At 38.8% G+C, this 23,535-nt stretch overlaps 2 protein-coding genes across 6 annotated transcripts in view; one reads left to right on the top strand and one right to left on the bottom strand.

The window, feature by feature from the left end:
* Positions 1-8,145, bottom strand: part of HCFC2 (host cell factor C2) — a 19,275-nt gene extending 11,130 nt beyond the window's left edge. The window contains exons 1-8 of one of the 2 annotated variants that reach the window (XM_083859372.1): positions 7,952-8,145; positions 5,976-6,124; positions 5,410-5,570; positions 4,138-4,346; positions 3,590-3,674; positions 2,445-2,548; positions 1,651-1,839; positions 344-529 (exon numbers count right to left, since the gene is read on the bottom strand). In XM_083859372.1, coding sequence (XP_083715498.1) covers positions 344-529; positions 1,651-1,839; positions 2,445-2,548; positions 3,590-3,674; positions 4,138-4,346; positions 5,410-5,570; positions 5,976-6,124; positions 7,952-8,117 — 1,249 coding nt within the window. In that variant the 5' untranslated portion in view covers positions 8,118-8,145. Of the gene's footprint in view, positions 1-343; positions 530-1,650; positions 1,840-2,444; positions 2,549-3,589; positions 3,675-4,137; positions 4,347-5,409; positions 5,571-5,975; positions 6,125-7,352; positions 7,634-7,951 lie in introns of those variants that run through there. The other variant, XM_083859373.1, reaches the window with a different exon arrangement.
* GLT8D2 (glycosyltransferase 8 domain containing 2) lies at positions 8,079-23,535 on the top strand. 4 transcript variants are annotated; one of them, XM_083859382.1, is made up of 11 exons: positions 8,079-8,165; positions 10,501-10,855; positions 12,754-12,810; positions 14,233-14,328; positions 15,493-15,661; positions 17,129-17,246; positions 18,570-18,654; positions 20,757-20,869; positions 21,310-21,476; positions 22,682-22,794; positions 23,354-23,535. In XM_083859382.1, the coding sequence occupies exons 3-11, from the start codon at positions 12,792-12,794 to the stop codon at positions 23,524-23,526; spliced, it is 1,053 nt and encodes a 350-aa protein (XP_083715508.1). In that variant the 5' UTR covers positions 8,079-8,165; positions 10,501-10,855; positions 12,754-12,791; the 3' UTR covers positions 23,527-23,535. The 4 variants fall into 4 exon arrangements, with proteins under 4 accessions (XP_083715508.1, XP_083715506.1, XP_083715507.1 ...); XM_083859380.1 differs by lacking the exon at positions 8,079-8,165 and adding an exon at positions 8,189-8,620; XM_083859381.1 differs by lacking the exon at positions 8,079-8,165 and adding an exon at positions 8,189-8,630.

Here is a 23,535-nt window from a genome sequence, read left to right as displayed (position 1 = left end):
GTAAGGAAGAGGGAGGCCAAAATTGCCTGAAGGAAAACTTTGTTTTAAGTGTGAAATGAAACTGCGGTCCGACAGATAAAATCCCTTCCTCACTGTTTCCTTTCTCAACTTGTGCCCAGCATTCTATAAGTATCTTTGTTATTCAGACAGCTGGCCAAAACCAACAGAAACAAGTGAAAGGGGAGTTTTCCATAATTATGATGCAGGCATTTGGAGAATAACCAAAAAAACAGGGTCTCTCTCTCACAGAATGGTTCTTTAAAAACAAACTAATATTTATTACTTATGCAACCCTCCAGTCTGCCAGTGCACAAACATTAGTGTAATGTGATCTGACTGCTACCTTGTGAACTCAGCACTGATGTCTCAGGAATGCCAGCACCAGGAATTCCAGCCACTGGTGGCACTGGTGAGTCAGCATGTAATTGAAGAAGATATCCTTCAACTGTAGGTACTTCATCCCACTTCAACTGAAAAGAGTTGGTTGTAGCTCTGATCAGCTGTACCTGTGATGGTGCTAGAGGTCTCTCTACAAGAAACCAGTAAAACACAGATGGCATGTTAGAAATTGCCCTCCCTTACCAGTTCATTAAATAGCAGCATATTGCAAGTAAAATCAGTGGCTCTTTTTTCATTCAAGTACAATATATTCCAGATTCAACAAGAAACCACTGTCAAAGGTGTCAAGTCAGAGAATTACAAAGTATCTTTTCAAAGTATCAAAAAATGCTCCAGTTTCGATGTTTTCTTTTTAATGGTTCTTCTGCTGGCAGTAGGTAGCTACAACATCATTGTAGGAATTACAGAGACAGAAGATCCCTGTGCTTTCCTGAAAGGATGCAGGTAGCTCTTTGGCTCCTAAAGCTTTACATATTCCTTTAATTCACAAGTTATTCCTCTTTATTCCAATTCAAATTATTCCTGTGTAGCTGAAGTGAGCTTTCACTCTAACTTCTGCACAGACTAAAGCCTGGACATGACTAATGCCAATGGCTTGCTCCTCTCACTTGCCTCTATGCTTGACCAAGCTGCAATCTTAAGCACATCCTTCCCCTGCTACTCTTTTTTGTTTTCTGAGGGAAAAACGAAACAGGAAAAAAGAAGTTCTATTCTAATCCCCTCTCTCCCAACACCATCTCAGGGTCCTGCTATCAATGCAACTACTAATGAGTGATTAGTCTCCAGAATTCTCTTGATCTCCAGGAACAATTTGGTCCTTTCTTAGATTGAATAGTATTTTTTTGCAGTCCAAGAGATGAGAAAGCAGCAGCAGCAATGGTCCCAAGAGAAGAGAGGATGTGGTGAAAAAAGTAAGTAGTAGCAGAAAAGATCACTAAAAAGACGGGCCAGGAACCCTGAGTTTAGGCAAAACAGCCTTTAGCATCTTGCATCAAATGACTATGGCATGCAGTGCAGAATTTAGCACAGAGTTTTTGTGGAGGCTTTAAATAAGCCTTCCTAATATTTTCATTTTAAGTAATAGACTTTAAACAACCAGCAGTGAAGCACGATTTAAAAACAATTTTAAAATGTAAATTTCAAATTCGAGTTTGCTACAGCTTTAATGTTCTGATCATCAATCATGCAAGCTTTCCATATATTAATAAAACACAGAACATAGTACAAGTCTCTTATTTATTTCTGACTCACCAGTATCAAGGTACCAAAGATCTTTGCAGCAAACTTGATTGTTCCAAGCTTTTCTGTAACCATCTCTACCACTCCAGATATACAGACGAGTGCCAACAGCTACAGCACAGTGTCCTGCTCTTGGCCCTGGTAACAAGTTACTTTTGTCCTCCTGGCAATCTGAGATCAGACCTATCCATTCTGTGGTATCTAGTAAATTAAACTCAAGGCATTTAGTTTCTAGATGTTTTCCAAAACAAGAAATAAAGATGTTAACACACTTAACTGCTCAGAAAAAAAAAATAAAAATAAAAATAAAAATAAAAAAAAAAAGAAATCACCTCTGTTTTTATAGACAACTGCATTTAAAATGGAAATATTACAAAGAGAAGGTCACTTTCCAATTAGTGTGCAAGATGAAATCAATTCATACATGCTGAATTTTCTAACCTCTGGTTATCTCTCTCAGGAAAACAGATCAGAAGTTCAGAATTCAGGAATAGTACTATCATGCTTAGAAAAACCTCATTTCAGAATGTGTCTCCTGGGTTCTTCTATAAATGAAGGAGTATTTACTTATATTAAAGTTGTATTAATAAAGATTTGAAGAAGCAAACCTGATGAATCTTCAAAGAAAAACAGGAATTAAAATATTACTTTTCAAGCAATATGCAAAGAACTGGCAATTTCTTTAGTCAGTCAGGATTACAACTACGTATCCTAAACTTTTCTCGAGGTCTTCAAAATAGTTACTCTACCCTGTTAAGAAAATATTAATTCAAAATACCCACTCCCAGAAAGGCAGAAACACTAACCCAAATTAAGGTAAGAAAATGAACCAGTGCATTTCCATTCACCATCAGGAGCAGAAATTTCACCTCCTGCTGACTGTGGAACCCATCCACCAAAAACATACATTCTGAAATACAGGAAAAGAGGGAAGAGGGAAAAAGAAAAGAAATGCCAATTAACATCTAGATCTGCTGCATGTGCTCTCTCAAACTAGGACAAACAAGAAAATTTGCAGTGTGTTACAGTTTTGGTTCACAGCAAATTTTATTTGTATCTACTGTCTTTATGAAGTCCTGTTGCAGACATCTACCTTCTGAATTTTTTTAGTAAATTGACTGATTGAAAAATCCAACCACACAAAAAAACCCAGTAACTCCTCAAACAACTTCCTAGAAACAGAAGCTAATACCACTACAGTTAGCAAACTATTAAACTGCTAATGCTCTCTAAAAATCCCACACATACAACAGAACTTCTACTATGCTTTACTGCAGACCCTTCAGTAAGTCATGCTAAAATAAGATGACTGGCATCTAACTCAGATGTAGAAATTTAAAAATATAATGCAGGCTACAAACTACTAATATTTTAAGTAATTACTAAAAAGCTAAGCTGTTGGATCAGAAGATATAAAGCTTTCATACTTCCTTATTCCCTTGCCTCTTTCTCCTCATGCCAACTTGTAAATTGATACAAAATGGACTGAAACTCATGTTTAAAAATCCATTTTATCAATGCTACCTGCCAAAACAAACTATATTGGCAAGAAGTAGAGTCATGAGGGACAGACTACAGAAAAAGTAGGGAATAATTTTGCCTGGAACTAGTTTTACTCTTTGAGCAGTTTCTTTGCATAAGTACCTCATGTCTGTCTCACACACAGAGGCACTGAAGCTTGCTCCTGACAGAGCTCAGGCTCAGCTGAGGCTGCCCCAGAATGCACAAAGGTGCTCCAAGAAGCCCAGAAAGCTGCTGGTGGGTTGGACAGATTGTCCTGCTGGATGGAAACGCTGACAGTTTGCTACCCTTGAGTTAACAGTTGCACTGAAATAGCAGAAAACTACTCTACAGGGCTGATGTTTATACTGCGCAGTAGTGGGTGGATAAGCATCATCATCCTCCTTCTAGGTGTACCTTTCTAGAGTTGAGCTTTTAACAACAGACATACTTGTTTCCTATTACATTGGCCGTATGGAGACTGCGAGGAAGTGGTACTGTCCCTTTGGTTTCTGGTCTTGACCAGGTCATGGTTTCTAAAAGAAAGAGAATAAAATCCTCAAAAAAAAAATTATCTTGTTGCTACGTATTTCACTACCTGGATTTTAGGATGGAACATACCTCTAATATTCAGCAAAGCTAAATTTCACGTTTTTAAGATGGATACTTTAAGAAAGAAGATGCAATAACAAGCACTTGAAATTTCTTTAAAAAAAATCACAGGAAATACTGACAAATTATGGTTTCATTGTGGTTATTCGGCTTTGTTTCTTTAGAGTGCTTTAAAGACTATGATATCCATCTCACTGAATACCCAAAATCAGTGAGGATAATATATGCAAACAATACTGTATCTATTTAATTCCAAATATTACAAAAGGTTAACGCTACAGAGCCAGTCTCTACAATATCTGCATTACAGCATACCATTAATCATTCTATACTGTAATTTTTCCCCTCAGCCACTAAGCACTGACTTCTGCTGGCAAATCAACTCACCTATGTCAAGTTCCCAGAGATCATTAAGCCGAGAGCCACACATGCCTCCAAAAATATACATCTTTGGGCTTCCCACATCTTTTCTGCAGTACACTATGGCTGTGTGAGATTCTCGGGGAGACGGCAAGGTTCCTTTGGTCACAGGAATACTCCAGCCGACCACACCAGACCCATGTTGCAGTTCCAGTTCGTAGAAATCATTTAAATATCTAGGGTATTATTGTCAAAGTATGAAAAACTCACTTATAAGCATGATGACAAGTGTGCTTTAAACCCTGACCACTTCCAAATATTACAGACTTCTGTCTTGGGAGGGTGTAGAGTTTTAAACTCTCAAAACATTTGATGCATTGTGGGCAGTAACAAATCTGGATTTAAAATGGATTTAAAACAAAGAAAATTAACAGTTATAACTTGTGGCCTCTGAGAAAACATGCTCTCTTATTTGCTACACTTTTGTGTATTACATGAAAGAAACATGAAAACAACATTCCTTGCAAAATTTGCTACATATGGACACACAATAAACTACAAAGCTGTGGGAAATACACAACAAGAGTTATTAGAGAGAAATTTCGGCAACACTTAAGGCAACAAAGGTGAGAAGGTGTTTGTTTTCTCGCATCTTCAGGCTGGCCAATGCACAATTAGCCATTTGTTGCTGTATCTATCAGCAAGTTATTTTTAGATAATGGTCTTTGAATCTTGGCATTCACACCAGATACCTCTTGTTCACTGAGTTTGAAATTGCCAGTTTATAGTAGAGTGGATGGATATAAGTGCTCTGAACTGCAGGTGAATGTGGATATAAAATTTCAGCATTATAGCACAGTTTGCTGACAATAGAGGGAACTTCAGCTGTTATTGTAAAAAAAAATCCAGATGAATTCATAACTGTTTTTCACAGCAATACAGAAGAAACATCCATCATGAATTCCCTGATGACTCATGAGACTCTGCTGATTGAGGTAATTCTAACAAGCAAGCCATTCTTAAAAATATCACCCAAAATACAGCAGAAATACCAAAGCCTCCTCAGACTTCCCTACAAAAGTGTCAGAGCTGTCACTCAGTGTTCCATATTGTGGGATTAGCAAAACAAACATTTAATCTTCTTCACATATAACCCCTTCACTTGCATAAATAATCCAACTTTGAGTAGTTGAGTCTGCCTAGAATGTCCCTTTTCAAAGCTGTCAAATCTAGTAATTGTTTTTTAAAGCCATTAAATTCAAAGACAAATCAGCATTCAAAGACAAATCAGACAATCACCTGGGAATGTTGTTATTTGAATCTTCACTTTCATTTGCCAGACCACCAAATAAATAGCACTTGTTACCATACAAAGAAAAGCTGTGGCCAAGCCGAGGACAGGGTGGTGATCCATTTGAAGGAGCTTGAGGTTTTACTTTTTTCCAGAGCCATCGACTTGCCTTGAAGACAAGAAAAATTTATTCAGAAATAATTTCATTTATAGTCAGTCATAACAAATAGAATTAATATAATATTAGCATACCAACATATTAATATTAATATATATTTTCTGAATTATTTTTAAGGGAATGCTGGGCTTTTCTTAGGACATTCATTAAAAGAGATGTGTAAGAGCTAATCTTAAAAAAATACTAAATATATTATACTTTATTTAGACTAGATGGAAGTCTCTATTTCAAAGCTATTTAGAATAAACTTTAGATTCTTAAGATGGAGAAAATCTTCCTGAAAAAGAGCAAAAATCATCTAACTTTCATCCACAGATGGTAAAATAAAATGTGTTTCTTCATAAACAGATACATAAAGTAGTCCTGAAAATCAAAACATATTCATGCATTTCCTACCTGCAATTCATATAAATCATTGCTATATCTTCCATATTCAACCATTCCTCCAAAAACTAGTATTCTGGTACCATCACAAACAAATCCATGTGCTGCACAACCTGGAGGAATATCTCCCCTTACAGCAGGAAGGAACCATTGATTTGTAACTATAGTAGGAAGTAAAAAACCAAAAACCAGAAAAAAATATTAGAAAAATATTTCAAACACTGAAACGTGTATTTTTAAACACTTCTGCTTTCTAAAGAATTACCTTTAATCTGCAGTTAACTGTGAATGGGCTATTTGCTTCACACTAAGTTTCAAATTAATTTTTTTTAAATAAAAAGAAAAGCAAACACCTCTATCAAACCAATGCTACTCAGTATATGAATAAGCCCATGAGGTCACTGTAACAAAGTCAGCCATGAAGGGTCATCCAGCAATTTAATAGATTTGCCAAGAATAGAGGCTAATGAGGAACACAAGTGCAGTTCCACACAAAAGAGATAACCATGCTAACTCAAAGGGAGCTAGCTCTAGAAACAGAATTATTAGAGCTACAGCAACATGGCACTGTGCCTGGACTTAACAGTCCTATTGAAAAACTAATTACACTGTTCTGGGACCCATTTTAAATATCCACAGAGTGCTGCACTGATACGTGTGAGAAGAGAGGCACAGAGTCAAGAAAAAGCAACTGAGACTGTCTGATCCAGTAGCAGCATATTGGTGCCTCAACTATTATGGAATTTAAGAATTACAGGGGACAACGCCTTTTTTTCCTACACTTTTTTATGAGCACAAAGAGGAGAAGTAGGAAATTAGAAGCTTCCAGTGAATGTTGATGCAGGGGATTAGGATGCTCTCACTGTGTGCCAGCTCCTCGAAAATCACCACATGCATAGCAAGAGCCATGGATGACATCCCACACTTGGGCAGCTCAGGTCATACCCTGCATCTTAAACCCCAGAATAAAAAAGGTCAATTTGGGCCAAGCACTCATCCAGAAACTGGAACAACTGAGTCATGATCCTTTTTGTCACTGCTGCAAAGGGAAAACACCTTAAGCAGAAAGTCTGGGAAGAAAAAAACCAAGTCATGATAAGTCACTCAAAAGGCACTCATCAGAACCTCTGTTCTGATGCCATAACTATGTTAAGAGTTTTCTTTGAATTACTTGAGATTTTTTAAGTTAAGAGATTTTTTTTTTCCTTCTTCCCTGAGAAATGGGATTTAAGCATAGTAGATCTTTAAACTATCAGATTAAAATATGCCTGGAAAAACTTCAAGCAGCAAACACTGGTTGATTTAAAAGCATAGATCAGTCACTGAACTCTCCCGTCTTGGCCCAAGCCCTGAAATTACATGCAAATTTTCCAGTCTCGTCCAGCATACCGTACAGTAAATTTTTAGGCGTCTAATCTTTCACAAACAACATCGGTCTTGGGGAGCTTCCTGTTTGGAAAGGTTCCCGATGCCAACATGTTTGCTTTTCCAAACAAGATTCCTATTCCAGCGCGTTCGGGTCTCATGAGCTGCCGCCATCAGAGGGAAGAAATGGGGATCTGGACACTCGTAGGGACTAATCCCGCTTGCCGCCATTCAGCCACGACCTGCCAGGGCTGAGAGGCTCCGCAACCCTGCGCGACAGCCAGGGAAAGCAGAACAGCTGCGAGACGCACCGGCAGATTCTACCGGTCGCTTTTCCCCAGGAAGGACCACTAACCCCGCAGCATCAGCCAGGGCGCAGCACTATCCCAAGGAAGACCCCTGGCCCAGGCATATTTCCCGCCCCGCCATTTCGGCTCCGGGCAGCTTCTCAGCCCGCCCGCCGCCCCCTCGGCCGAGCCCCCCGCGGCAGTGCCGGGGGACGGTGGGAGGCCCGGGGGGAGCCCCGGCGCCGTGCGGAGCCCAGTGCCACCGGCGGTAGCAGACGGGACAGCCCCGCCGCTGTCCCCTCCGCTCCGCCCGCCCCGCGGCCCCGCCCCGCGCACCCGTATTGTAGACGTGCAGCTCGTCGGCGATGCCCTCGTTGCCGCCGCCGAAGATGATGAGCAGCTCTCGGATGGCGACCGCGCGGTGCCCGTGGCGAGAGCGCGGCACCGGCCCCGTGAAGGAGGACACCCGCCTCCAGCTCAGCCCGACGGCGGCCGCCGCCATCTCAGCGCCGCTCCCACAACACACCGCGCGGCCGGGGCAGCTCGCCGGGTAAGGGGGAGCGCTGACGTGAGGGCGGCGGGTCCGTGTCCCGCCCTGCGGCCGCCTCTGCCGCAGCCCGGCTCAGCACGGCCTCCTCCCGTTCTGCGGCGGCCGCAGGCCCGGCCGTGCTCCGGCGGGAGCCCTGTGGAGCAGCAGCCCTGCCTGCAGCGCACGCCGCCCGAGGAGTGCTCGGGCACCTGCTCTGCCACTCTGCCACCGACCCCTCAGAAACGTGTAGCACTTTTTTTTTTTTTTTTTTTTTTTTTTTTTTTTTTTTTTACTGGCTAGTGGTAGACGAGGCAATGCTGCTGCCTGAGAGATGTGCAGCGAGAAAGAACTGAGTTGCTGTTTAAACACTGAAGATTGAGATTAGCAACCGAGGTTTCGGTTCTACATCTGGCAGGGAGGTGATCCGAGTGAATTCGAAGGTCTCGTTCTGCAGGAGAGGAGCTCGTCTTTCCTGCGTGAGGAGGGGTATTGTGAGAATATATAACGTGTGAGGCTGAGGGGAATCCAAAGGTGTATCTGGTGTGTGAGAAACAACCGCTCAGTTTAAAATTTTAGAAGGTTTATTAAACCTTAACAAATACAACGAAAGATTGACTAAAGAAAAAGGACAGCGCACTGGGAGTTGGTGACCGGGCAGCCACAAGCTTCTCTACAAAATGGCTGCTACGCCTTTTGTACCCCTGGGTGGGGGGGTTGTATCAGGCAACCCTGGGCACTCCAAAAGTCTGTCACCCAACTCTTCTTTGCTGTCCATTGTTGGAGGCTACTTTCTTGCAACTTGATTGGAGGGCAGGTGTGGTCATGCTGCACCTCATAGTAACAAGCTTTTCCCATTCTCAACTGCACCGTGGAAGGGGCACATATATGCACCTTACCTCCACATGTCCGGGACAACCCAGGCTGCAACAACACGGAGTGGGGGGGGGGAAGGGGAGAACAGAGGACATCTAAACAACAAACCACAATAGCACAACTGTACATCAATAAAACTTTAAACATACATACAGTATTCATCCCCTAATTGCAAGAGGCAATCATCATATTATCTATCTATGACAGATGCTAAAATTCTCTTCTCATTGTTGAGTTCTACACAGTAAATGATGCTGAGATGTGTAATTGAGGTTGGACATTAAGAGGAATTTCTTCATAGAAAAGGTGATTAGCCATTAGGATGGACTGCCCAGGGATGGTGAAGGTGTTTAAGGAAAGACCGGACACAGCACTTACTGCCATGGTCTAGTTGACAAGGTGCTGTTTGATCATAGGTTGGACTCAATGGTTTCAGAGTGGTTTTCCAACCTGATTCTGTGGTTCTGTGAAGGTGTAACTGCCTTGCCAGTAATCCTGAGGGTTCTGCCAGGTGAAGGAGCAGGTCCCAGTTCTGCAGGCTCATATGACTGTGTGCTGCTTAGATTCACACAGAAATGGAAGAGAAGGTAAAAGAAAAATCATGAGTGGACTTTGATGAACATGAGCTTAATACAACTTAAATATCATAGCACAGAAAAATACTAATAGTTGTGGCCATCTGCACAAAGCATATAACTGTACATATAACTCTTCATTTAATTTTTGTTCAAGCAGAAGATGGATTCCTGTACAAAATCAGACACAAATAATACAATTTGGGCATTATTGAGACCTACAGTTGAAAATTCACATTTTTGACGCCTGCAAATGGAACAGAAGTCTTCATTTAAAACACAAAAGATTTTTAAGACCTTTACTGATTATTGCTCATAAATTTTGCACTGCCTCACAAAAAAAATAAAAATTAGTTTAGAGCTGAAGGTGTTTATTATTATTCTTTTTACTACTCATGAAAGTCTTGTGACAAAACAGTGGTTTATCGTTTAAGTTCATTCTTAGAAGGGAGGGACTGAATTCAAATAAAAGAAGTGCTGTAGAAATAAAACTGCAAAAGCAATCCAGGAGAGTTTAGGGGGCAGGGTATCACCATGTGCTGGTTTACCTTGATCCAAGATTCTTTCGAATCTAAACTAAACCTGTGGATTAAATGCTCAAATATTAGGAAATGAAATGATTCAAGTCAAAATGCATGTTCAGAGTTGACTTTTGCAAGTCTCCCTTAGCTTTTGACTCGTAAGAGCTCTGCCAACAGACACTGGAAAAACTTTGGCCTTCTGTTAGACTTTGGCATGTTGTAGTCTGGCTCTTGCACACTAGTTACCTGTTCACATTCACCATGAAAACATAAAAACATAATTTGCAGCTAGATTTTGGAAGTAACTTCTGGAAGGGTTTGTTTCCTTCTCTTTCCCCCACCCCTTTAAGACTTTTTGTCTTACAGGATTTCTTTGCAATCTGCTAGCTGAAGCTCTGAGGCAAGTTTGCCAAATCTAGGGCTGCATCATCACTCTGCACATCTGGAAGTGGTTTATGTGTCCAGTGCAGCGTCTGGACTCTGTGCTATTCCTCAGCAGCAGAGAAAGGAGAGAAAACCAGCACAACTCCAAAGTAAACTTTGAAGAGTTCGAAAAAGGAATTGAATCATAAAACTGTTTTTGTGCCCTGTAAAGCCCTTGTGTGGGTGACTTCAAAGGAAGATGATGGTCAAGGATGCTTTGGCAAGAGTGCTTACAGCTGTGGGCTATCTAGGATCCAAGTAAATACCTCCACAGAGCTTCAGGACAGAGGAGTCCCGAATACTGTGCTGCTTTGAAGAGGTAAAAAGACTAATTAAGCAGGAAGTATCTGTGAAGTAATGTCACTGTTTTTGAGCTTTCCCTTCTGCAGCCCCTTGTTTTGTTACATGATTTGGCAGCTGAGTTTGACATTTTTTTCCAGGAAATAATGTCTACAGTCAGAAAAAACTGAGTAAATATTTGCCGGGGAACAAACACATCTCTCTTTCCTCAAAAATCAGTAGGTAATCAACTGGTGTTTCAGAAGCTTAGGAATGCTGTAGTTGTAGAACTCAAACTTATGCGAGAGTCTGTCTTTGAATTTTAAAGTTTAAAACATGGTTCAGTTTATGTGGATTTAAGAATTTCTGGAGATAACTTGAAGCTGTGGCTGTGCAGCTTTCATCTTGCAGTGATCATCAGGACTGTTCGTGGCTATTGTTACAAGTGCTAATTCAGAAATAGTAGGCAGCTCTGTGGAAATCAGGGGAAGATTGTGATAAGCTAAAGTGGGGCTAGAAATTAGTCCGAGAGTGTAGCAGCTTCTGTTGTCTCTCTGCTTACCTAAATGAGTAAAGTTTTTAAATGTAAAAGAAAGCAATGCTTCTGTGTAATGCATGAGAGAAAGGCTTTCTCAGCTGTGGTTTTTTTTCTGACAGATAAGCTTGATTTCCTCTGTGTAAATTAAGGCCATATGAAGAGAGTGGTCTGCTGGAATGTAGATAAGTAGGGCAGATGTGGAAGAACTTCCAGAATATTCCTTTCTCACTGCATTTTAGTAATTAGCTGGGACTTAAATACATGTGAATATAAGTGGTTTGTAAACAAAGCCACATCTTAGATTTATATATATATATATATATATAGTCATTTAACTTGTTGGTCAAAGTAGAGACTAATTTAGGATGCTCTCTGAACTTGAGCACTAACCAATGAGAGGTGGTCAGTTTTGTGACTCAGATTTCAAGAATTCTTGCTGTTCTGTCTGATTTGTCGAGGAGCTGGAACAAACTTCATTTTTATGTATGCACAGAACCCATATTATATCTTTATCTGTGCTGTAATGTGTCCATATCTGTATGTGTGGAAGCAGAAAAATATGTTTTCTGTTCTATCCCTACCTAGTATAAAGGTTAGATCACACAGTTGGATTTTTCTCTCCCCACCAACTTCTGGTCATGTTTTTTACTGTTGGTTGTTGTTGTTTTGGTTATGTGGTTTGTGTTTTCCTTCATAAATAGTAGTTTTATTTCCAGAATTTCAATGAATGTTGTGTTTCTCATAATACTGTACTTTAAGGATTATGGTCTGTCTTCTCAGACATTGCTGCTCTCAGGCCTGGACTAGAAGCACAGTTTTAGGGAAGGCTACCATTTTTTCTCCAGCATCACAAAAAATGTGCATAAATACAAGCCACACTACACACACTGGAAGAATGAAGCTGTAAGAAAATATTCTCACTATTGCTTTGAAATGTTTTGAGTCTAGAAGACACTGCCCTGATATAATATCCCATATGTTTGGGAATGCATACTCCAGCAAGAGATTAGTATTTGTCTATCACAAATACTACGTTGTTTCAGGTGAAATCAGAGATAAATATATTTATAAATTGCATAAGTGCATGTTTTAATACTTCTTTGCACAGTATCTGAAAATGTTATAAAAATTGTCTACTGGCATAGATGATCAGATGGGATTTATTAAAATGTTTTTTATAACCTGTTAGTTACTTAAATTATTAATAAAAATATTTATAACTCATAATATTAATTATTTGTTTTAAAAAAAGGTATTTACAGAGAGTAAGTGCAGTTTTACTTTTACCTATTCAGCAGTAAAACTTGATAATCTGAAGTGTAGTGCTTTATATAACTAAGTAGAATTAATTTCTGGCATTAATATATATATTTTTTTTTTCATTCTTTTTTTTATTTTAGTTTACCAGAGATCACAGTTCTCAAATCCAACAGGACACATGGCTCTTTTAAAGAAAAGTAAGAGAGATTAAAAACATTTGAAAGATACATTTTTTTAAAAGAGAACAGAAATGTCAAATCCAATTTCTCATGCAACTGTTGTCACAGTTGCATACAAATTTATAGTTCTAGTATTGCTCAATTGTGCTTAACTTTAAGTATGCAAACAAGTTTTTTCCTGTTAACTGTGTCAGGTAAGTACAACCATAATTCACATTAATTTAAAATTACTCACTGCTTTACTGCATCACGTTGGAGATTATGAAATTTCCTACCAATAGTGCAAGTAGCTGCTGTTTTCATGTGAATTGTGCCCAGAGCACTGAAGCTGAATTTTACAGAGCTCTATACATTAATGCTGTTCATACTCAAAATTGAGATGTGGCCCCAAGAACTTTGAGATTCTTATCCTCTGTAAGGATCAGTGACTGGAAATGGACTTTTGCCTTATGTGCTCAAAATTTCTCAGAAGTCAATGGGCTTTTTGCTCAGCTGGTTAAAATTAGTGCAGGTTTGCTTTACCAATTTCCATCTAGTCTCATGCCCAGTTGTGGCCAGTTGGCCATTTTGATTAAAATAGATCAAATCTCTGTTCTCTTTGCTCTTTGAAACACCTTAAATACATTTTGTGGTGGTGCAAAAGTAACAAAGTAGTCTGAAATAAAGAACACCCATCATCAAAGTAACTGTTGATGACGGCAATGCATTCCTTCCCTGTTGTGCTTGGTGAACTCTCCCAACACCTACACATGCTTGGTTTGTGTTGAATGACTTAAATTTGTCCAAGATAGTCTTCTAGGAACTATAAATCAGAATATACAGTCAGGTCTTTCCCTTGCTTTGATTTTACTGATTTAAATCACCCTGTCAATGTAAGTATTTTCAAATATTATGAAATGTTTCTGGTTTCAACAGCATGGTGGATTTGTTTTTCCAGAATTTTTAGGGTTTTTTCTCAAATACACCTTCAGGATCTGAACACTGAAATAAATAAAAAAATTCTCCCGTGTCTGAATTTTTATCAGGGAAGCATGACAGAATGGAAGGGCTACATAAAAATAATTAACTCATTAAGTGAGTGTAAACAGACAACAGACTAGCCAGGGAAAAAATGGTCCAAGCTCCTGGTAGAATTCAGAAAATTCAGTAAATTTTTTAGTATGGATAACCCATATATATTGGAAGTCTTATGATTTAGTGAGCAAATTAACCATGAAAATCAGATCATTGGAGATTACTTTAATAAGGGAGAGTTACTGTTATGTTTCCAATGTAAAATTTTTAGCTTGATCAAATAACATGAGAAAACCACAACAGATAGAGATTATCAAATTCTTCTTTTCTCGTCTGTACTGGTTGCAAATTTGATTTTTTTTTAAATCAGATACTTGGGAATTAGCTGTTGTACTGATTCTTCACACATTCTCCCTCTTGTTTCAGTTAACCAGATCTTACTATTACTTCTTGTCTTAACCGTGTGTGCTATTCTGTATAACAAAGTTCACCAAGTGCCATTGTCATTAAGAAATGAAACAGGTAAGTCACTCGCACTTTAGTTTCATTTATGTTCCTGCTTTATATCTCTCATGTCTTAACCTGAACACCACTTTTCACCTTATTGAATCCTGTCTGTCCTGCAGTAGATGAGCTACTCACACTGTTGCATATAGGCTGGGATGAAAAACATTTGGCTTGTGAATTACTTAAATAAAATTACAGGAGATTGATAGTAATGGCTAAGAGTTGTAATTCTGATTAAGTTTTTATCTAGATGTCACTGATGTAGATGGATGCTGGAGTATATCCTTACTTGAGCTGAACAGATTGGAGTTGTCGAGTGATAACAAACTTTGATCATGACCTGCCTCCTTGAGAATGTTCTTGGCCTCATTATTCATTTCAGACAGACCATCAAATCTTCATATTTACAGCAGAAGTTTTAGCTGGAAATTTTATAGTGGCAGAAACCTGCCAGAGTTAATAAGGCTGGACTAGTATTAAATGTTTATATAAATAGCTTACTCACTGTTCCCAATGTAAACAAACTCTATATTGATACAAATCCTTTTCTTTTTCTGTATATTTTTGTTGGAGTTGTTATGATGGTAATTGTTATGTTTTGACCAGTGTAATTATATCTGTTAAAGTTCTGTAAGTTAATCAGGGCTAATCAGGGATAAAAATCTTTAGCAGGAATGTGACCTGATTCAGTACAGTTTAGGTTTTTTCCCTTGTATCATTAGTAGCTTCCTGCTGGTACAAATTTTTGCACTCTTCCTTTCAAGCCAGCTTGCCAAAGAAGTGGTGCTCATGCAATTGCACTGTCTTTGACTTGCCTCCTTCCTTTGATAATTTTGGAACCTATCGTTCAATTTGTACTAAATATAACTGAGAAGTAGAAGTCTCAAAGGTATTCATACCTCTCCAGATTTCATATGAATAAGCAGCTACATGAAGGATAGGCTGAATTTTGCTGCTGCTGAGAACTCTCTCATTTATTCTGTTTGGAGGCATCCAACAGTCCAGTCAACCTGCAACTGGTTCTGGATTAGCAACAGCTAATTATCAAGCTGTGTGCCTTGTCAGATGGGGATGTAGTAAGGACAAATGGAGTGTCGATAAAATGATTCCACTGCTTATGATAGTACTTAGTAATTTTTGTGACCCAGATCTGATGTAAAACGCGTTTGTTTCTTGCAGTGGATTTGGAGAGCCCTGAGGAAATGGAAGAACAAATCCCAGTGGTGATCTGCGCTGCTGCGGGCAGGATGGGTGCAGCTGTAGCAGCGATCAGCAGCATCTACAGCAACACAGAGGCCGATGTTTTGTTCTACATCGTTGGGCTGAAGACAACCATCCCACATATTCAGTACACAGCAGTCTTGCTTTGTTTTGGGCTGTAGTTACAGCCACGTTGTTGCTCCCCCTAGCACAGGCATAAGGCCTTGGAGGGCTTTTCAGGGAAATGTAGTGCATTGGTAGCAACTTCAGGATTCTGTACATGATGGTGAAAGGACCACTTTGTCCTCCACAAGGCACTGACTTTGTACAAAGGGGTGTGAAATAGCCAGGCCATACCTGTGCTTCTCAGCTTTTTGTAGATAGGCTGCAGAAGAGTCTAAAGTATGGATACACTGCCTACCTGTCACCATCTCACTTTGTGGCACAGCACTTACCCCTCCTCTGGTGCTGTCTTCAGCTTCAGAGTAGAAAAACTTGCTGTTTAAAGCTAGTTTCAGTTAAGATGATGTATTAAAGTTATAAAAAGAGGCCCAAAAATTATTGCAATGACTTTAATTTCTTTCCTTTTCACTTCATTCCTTGATTTCTCCTTTCATTTCCTATCATGAAATGAGAAGTCTCCATTTCATGAAAGGAAATGAAATCTCAGGATTTCAGTGAATATTCATCTCATTAAGTTTCACTTCATTTCACAGCACTTCATTTCATTCCATTCAATTTCATTGCTTTCATTTCAGAATTTTATTTTTTTTCAATTTCACTTCATTATATTTTCCTTTCCTTTCTTTCCATTTTGCTTTAATCCTTCATTTCTCATTTTATTTCCTTTCATGAAATGAGAATTCTGCATTTCATGAAAGGAAATTATATCCTGATATTTCAATGAATGTAATTTCATGAGGTTTCTGTTCATTATGTTTCAGTATTAAAATTCGGCAAACATTGTCTTAAAGAGGACCAAGTTGTGAATGAAAACTAAAACATTTCCTATCAATTCTCACCTCTGGCTACTTCACTTCTGCAGCCTTTGTACACAGAACTTGTGTCAGGAGAGAAAATAAACAGGAGAGAAAATATAAGAAATCTGTATATATAATAAAAATGTGAAAAGAAAATTAGTTTGGTCTAAAGAAAACACTAGGAGGTGATGTAAAAATCATCTGGAAGAAGATTAAACTGAAAAGGAAAAAACTAACCACATATTTAAAACCATTGCAGATAGGATAAGAAATAATTATCTTTAATTATAGCTAGAAAACTTAGAAGAATATTATTTATTTCAAGTCATGGTGAAAAATGAGTTGTTTGGGCTACATATGGAGTCGCTGCTTTTGAGAGTGGTGCAGGGTGTTCATTTTGTTGGGGTTTTTGTGGGGGAATTTTGTATTTTATTTTAAGAACAGGTTTAACAAAGGTCTGTGTGCAATAGCTGTAGACATAAGACAGAAGTTAGTAGACATAAGTGATTCTGTTTTGGGGTAGAATAGATCAAGTAAGCTTTCAAGGTCGCTTATTATTCTCCTAAGTGTCTGTGAATTTCATACTTGCTATGCCCTTGATATTTCTTTTAAAACTTCTTTTCTTTCCATCACAGAAAATGGATTGAAAATTCTAAACTGAAAGAAATAAAATTTAAGGTTGTGGAATTCAATCCTATGGTACTAAAAGGAAAAATCAGACAAGATGCATCACGTCCTGAGCTACTGCAGCCTGTGAGTTAATGAACACCATATAACAAATTATTGGGGGTTTTAATACTTATTATGGGCTTTAAAATGTCCTAGATCTGTTCCATTTCATGCAAGGGCTGTGTGTATATGTCTCTTCCAAAGCAAGAGCCAATGACCATGAGAAGAAATTAGCCAGTGACAGTCAGCATAACCAAGATGTTGCATACTTCTCATGCAATCTAGAATTCTTTGCTGAAAGGTCTTGTGGATGTAAAAATGTACAGGGGTTTAGTTAGGATCAAAGTTCATATTTAGATCACGTCTAGATGAGAAAATCCTTTAAGCTGAAAATAGCTGAAAGCTACGAGAATACATGGAACAACTGTTCTGGATGCTTGCTCTATTTTTATTTTTCGTTGAGCATCTGGTTAGGACCACTCTGAAGACAGGGGCTGGATAAAATGGTCTGAGTTCTTACAGTTGTTCTTACATTCTCAGTCCCCTTTCCCTCTGCTCTGTTCTTCACTGCCATTGTAGAAGTTATCCCATGTCTGTGCCACCAAATCATTCCTTTAGAGCGATGCTACTATTATATTTTGAAGTGTTTGGTGTGATGTATGCTGTAAAAATGCACTACGAAGAGCATTGGTAGCAGGTCCAGAAAGGTGCTTCTTCCTCTCTGCTCTGCACTGGTGAGGCTGCATCTGAAGTGCAGTGTCCAGTTCTGAGCCCATCAGTACAAGAAAAATATGAACTTACTGGGGTGAGTTGCAAAAGATGATTAAGAGGCTGAAGCATCTTTTCTATGAGAGGCTGAAAGAGTCTGTTAAGGCTGTTTCAGTCTGGAGAAGAAAAGATTCAGGAGGATCTTCACAATGTGTATAAATACTTCAAGAGAGTGACAAGAGACAATGGGCACAAATAACATGAAATTCCCCTTGAGCAAAAGAAAAGACTTTTTAAACCATGAGTTTAAAAGTCTCAGGTTGCCCAGAGAGACTGTTGGGTCTACATCTGTGGACATATTCAGACCCCAACTGGGCATGGTCCCTGTCAGCCTGCTCGAGGGGATTCTGCTGCAGATGGAGGCTTGAGCAAGATGATCCTTCCAGCATAAAGGATTCTGTGAGGAAGCAACAGATTTGGGCTGCATGGCTAGTGCCATAATGGATAAATAATAATAGAAATAGTAGTAATAATACTGGATTTAAGATAGTAGTAAAGCTGTGCGGAAGAAAGCAAATGGTCACTGATTTAGCTCAATAAAGAGAGAAATTCCAACTGACTTAATAGAGACAGAAGCCTGAGACTACTGCATTAAACAGCTTTACCATGTAGTCTTTATTTTCTCTTTCTGTTTAATAGCTGAACTTCGTTCGATTTTATCTTCCTTTGCTTATCCAGAAACATGAGAAAGTAATATATTTGGATGATGATGTGATTGTTCAAGGTAAGCTGTTGTCTATAAACCAGTTTCCAACAGAATTAAAATCAAAGTTATTGCAGCTTTTATGGCCATTTCGAAATATGAGATATGATAGAAAACTGAGGCAGCTGCTAGGAGTGTTGAACTTAGGGAAACTACAAATAATCTGTTTGTTTAAATATGAAAATTTGAGGAAGACTTTACCCATATGTGTTTTGAATAATTGTGATCAAGATTGTATGTGGGTTTCATTTTAATTGATTCTGGTCTATTGCTGAAAGATACCATGGGTTTCACTCAGATGCTGCAATGTTTTAAGTGTGTGACATGCATTTCCTGCTAGTGTTTAAATTCTCACAAATGCTACCAATCCCTTATCTAGAATTGCTGTTCTTGAGAGCAAGAGGAATTTACCCAAATAAGAGAGTGGATGCTCCAAACACTCAAAATATGGTTTTGAACATCTTCAGTTCAGAATATAAAGCAATTTGTAGAATCACGAAGATTTGGGAGTTCCGTGTCAAGTGGGAGCAGTTAGAAGAAATCCAAATCCTGGAAAAAAAAAGTTATTTTTTTCTTATCATCAAAATAATCTCTTTTGAAGAGCAATGATTTTTTTAAAGGTTAACTTCTTGAGAGTTTTTTCTGTTGTTTCCCAGTTGTTGTTTTTTTTCTCTGTAGAGCTGTTGTTTTCATATTTGTTTTATCATATTTTGTTGTTATTTTAAAGCACTTTAATACCAGTGTTGTGCTTTAACCCTGGTGGGCAACCGAGCAAAATTTCCTTTGGAAAGGACTGAGTATAACTACAGGAAACTTTTTGGCTTAAATTAGTCTTTGCTGTGAGAACATTAAGACCAGTGAATTTACACATGACAAAAGCATAATTGTCCACTGCTTTTCTGTACCTTTTTATAGTTTTATCTCTCTAGAGGCAGATTTCAGACCACCTGCACCTAAAGAGGTCACTTGCTTTATAGGAGACAACTAATTTGTTCTGCCTTCTCATTTTAATTTGCCATAGACTTCCTATCATGATTCTCCAAGATGGATGTTTCCAGTGGAAGTCTTTGTTTTTTGGTTTTGTTGTTCTGTCTGTCATCAACGGGCAGCAACAATATTTAACTCTTTGAAAGGTTCCAGGTCTTCATTTAGACTCCAGTTTCACGACCAGCTCAAGCTGAGCCCACCACTTCCTTGTCACCTGTGTTCACCAGCACTGGGCTCTCTCTTTCCCTGGGGGTGTCAGCTGATGGTGATTGTAGAGCTGCGGGATAAAGATGCAGTTTCACATTACACCACATGGTAGGCTGCTGCTGACCAAGTGGCCTCTCCTGTCCCCAGGCAGCTCCTCTTACGTGTGTAACCTGCAGTTGTGCAGCTGCAGAAGCAGCTGATTCAGCTGTTTGACCTGGCAGAAGACCAGCAGTACAAAAAGTAAAAGAGATGAAAGCAAAAGTAAAACTGGAAGCTGTAAGGGGTTGGGATGCAGGCTCACTCGATTGCTGTGGTACTGCTATGCTTCCCACCTGCCCTGAAACTGTTCTGGCACATCTTGGGTACCTGACAGTCAGGTGATGAGTGAAGTGCCTGGCATTACAATGTTTCCCTCCACCAAGAAGGAGCTGGGCTGGGCCGTGAAGCCAGCGGGGATGGTCAAGTGTCAGGCACATTTCAATCAGCCATTGCTGGGAATCCAGGTACCTTCCTAGGAGGTATATATGCCACAACACCAGGAAAAACCTCATCTGTGCAAGACATTGAAGTGGCACTTTTGTGGGACTTGAAAAGTCTCGGAAAAATTGGCTGTGCCCTCCCTCTCAGAAAACAAGCTCTATGAATGCACAAGTTTGTAACCAGGGGTTTTAACAGTCCTATCAGCTTCTGCTGTAGCTGATTTTGGACAACTAGAATATGAATATATTAAATACCAATGATAATGTCTAAAGATAGACCTTAGGCTTTCAGGTGCAAATTTGAAAATGGTCCCATATTACAAAATTCAGTAGGGACTATTCTTAAAAACTCGTGTGTTTATAAGCAAGATATGAGAGCTGACATTATCCTATCAGCTCTGTAGCAGACCAGTAGGTGTTGTCTGATGCTTGTGACCTTTCTGTAATCAGGTGACATCCAGGAACTCTACAATACTAAATTAGCACCTGGACATGCAGCAGCTTTTTCAGATGATTGTGATCTGCCTTCTACACATGAAATGGTTAGAAGTGTAGGGATGCAGGTAAGATGCCATTCTGGAATTCTAATAATGAATGTGTTTGCCCATAAGTGTAAGATTTTATGTGTTTTCCCCAAAGTGAAAGTATATAGATAGCTTTGTAATGATTGTACAGGTAATTAAGGACTTCTTGTAGTGGCACAGTTGTGATGCTGCATGATTTAGTGTGGGCTACCAAAAGACAAACATAGCAAGGGAAAAGCCTTATCAAACCTCCATGGTACAGTACTGTGGAAAAAATAATTTAGTATCTGGAAGTATCCTGCCTTACACCTTCATCATATGGAACTCACAACAGGTCACCACCATCAAGAAAGTCATCTTTGGGAGAGCATATTTAGTCTCCTTCTCAGTGAGAGTGAGGTGCATTTACATGTATCTTTATAAATATTCATAGGGAATGAGCATACTTTTTTTTTTTTTTTTTTTAATTTATTTCTTAGAATACATACATGGGATTCCTGGACTACAGAAAGCCAGTCATTAGAGATCTTGGCATCAGCCCCAGCACCTGCTCCTTTAATCCTGGAGTAATTGTTGCTAACATGACTGAATGGAAACATCAGCAGATTACAAAGCAGTTGGAAAAGTGGATGCAAAGAAACGCAGAGTATGTATAGAAATCTAGCTTCTCACCTTACTTTTAATGCTTGGTTTACAGTTTTACTTTCTGTTTAAAAGCTGTTACAGGGGGTTTAACTCCAAGTAGTCTTTCTTTTGAGATCTTGTCAAGTGAAGTAACTCATGTTCCAGCATTTCCATCTGTTTAAATCTGACCAATTCTGTACCAGGAAATGACCACTTGGAATTTTAGTCTTGTGTTTAATCACAAACCACAGTTAATCCTGAGGGACATTGAGAACATGTGGTTCTCATTTTGGGTGACCAGCTTAGCCTGGGATGAAGCCTGCTGAATGATCACCCCTTCCTGAGGCTAGCTTAAAGGAGGAATGTTCCTCCTTTGCTTGGGGACTCTCCTGTTGAAGCATCAGCCAAGCTGTAATTGGACACCATCTTTTTAAAAATATGAATAGAAAACACTGACTTTTCTCTAGTAGATTAAATTTTACATTATATCTTTTTGTTATTGACCACAAATAAATTGTGACACACTGAAACAACCACAATTTTTAAAGTTAGTTCCCTGTTAACCTGTATTTGAAAACTTGGGTTTTATATTCTTTCTCTGCAAAGGATTAAGTTTAAATTTTAAGATAAAATTGATATAGAAGTTTGTGCTATTGCGCTGTGTTCATTATTCATTAGTTTCCACCCCCCAATGCCTCCTCTTACCATGGTTAGGTTTGATCTAGCCCTGGATTTATCACAAAATTCATAAGAAACTGGTACTTCTTAGATACTAATTTATACTAAATAGGCTTTGACAAAATCCAGCTGGAGGTTAATTTAAAGGTCTAAAAGCTAGGGGAGGGAGAAAGGGAAAGAAAGAGGGAATTAAAAACATGGAAAATGTACATTTTCTTAAGAAACCTGACTAAATTATATTTGACTGCCTTATGTTAACAGCTTTTTCCTACAGTTAACTTTGTCAGGCTTGAAAACTATAGTTTGTGTGTAGAAAAAAACTGGTTTCATGTTGGGTCTGACTCCCATTTTACTTGGTAGCAACAATTCACTACACAGGAATTGGAGTTGCAAATATATTCAATTAACAGCACAAGGAAGGAGTATGCTGAAAACCAATCTGTTTAAAATTATTTTGAATTCTGCCAGATATTTATTTTTAATCTTCTACCTTTTGTACTAAAGATTCCTTGAGGTTTTGAACATATTCTTTTATTTTTCCTTTTGCAGGGAAAACCTCTATAGCAGCACCCTTGGGGGAGGTGTGGCAACCTCTCCAATGCTAATTGTATTTCATGGAAAATATTCCTCTATTAATCCTATATGGCACATAAGGCATCTTGGTAAGTTTAATTTCTGTTTGCAAGGTGGAACCAAGGTGAGTTTGTGAGATTCCAGTGCAATACCTTACGTGACTTTACCTCATGTGCCACTTACCTGGAAAGAATATATGAAATATCTGAATATAGGGAGACACTATCAGTCTTTTTCTGGGTGCAGTGGAAGAAAAGGGGAGGCCTGGCAGTGTTTGTCGTAAACATTCTGGAGGATGTAGTTACCTTTCACCCAGGAGTGGTGAATTATCCTAGAAAAAACATAACAACTTAGCTGGTATGGTAAAATTAATAGATTTTACTTTGTTTTTAATCCCAGCTATGCCAAGATGTTAAAAGTATTGAAAAAGGAAACTTTGAGAGAAGAAACTTGCTGAGATTTTTTGCTGATGCAAAAAAAATTCAAGCTGAAAAAAGCTACTCTATCATATAAGTAGTTGTACATTAACATGAAAGCATACTTATCAGACTTCTGACAAAAAGTTACCTGAATTTAACTCACTCTACAGTGTCTTCCTTTATCAAAACCTGCATTTTCCAGCTTTTTTTTTTAAATGTGCCCATGCAGGTTGGAGTCCTGATGCCTGTTACTCAGATCAATTTCTTCAAGAAGCTAAATTACTTCACTGGAATGGGAGATACAAACCTTGGGACTACCCCAGTGTCCATACTGATCTTTGGGAAAACTGGTTTATTCCTGACCCTTCAGGGAAGTTTAAATTAACTCGTCCTGATAGCTGATACTGAAAT

The sequence above is a fragment of the Zosterops lateralis genome (assembly GCF_965231275.1).
Source record: "Zosterops lateralis genome assembly, chromosome: 4".
Taxonomy (NCBI): Eukaryota; Metazoa; Chordata; class Aves; order Passeriformes; family Zosteropidae; genus Zosterops; species Zosterops lateralis.
This window is presented reverse-complemented; position numbering and strand designations above follow the sequence as displayed.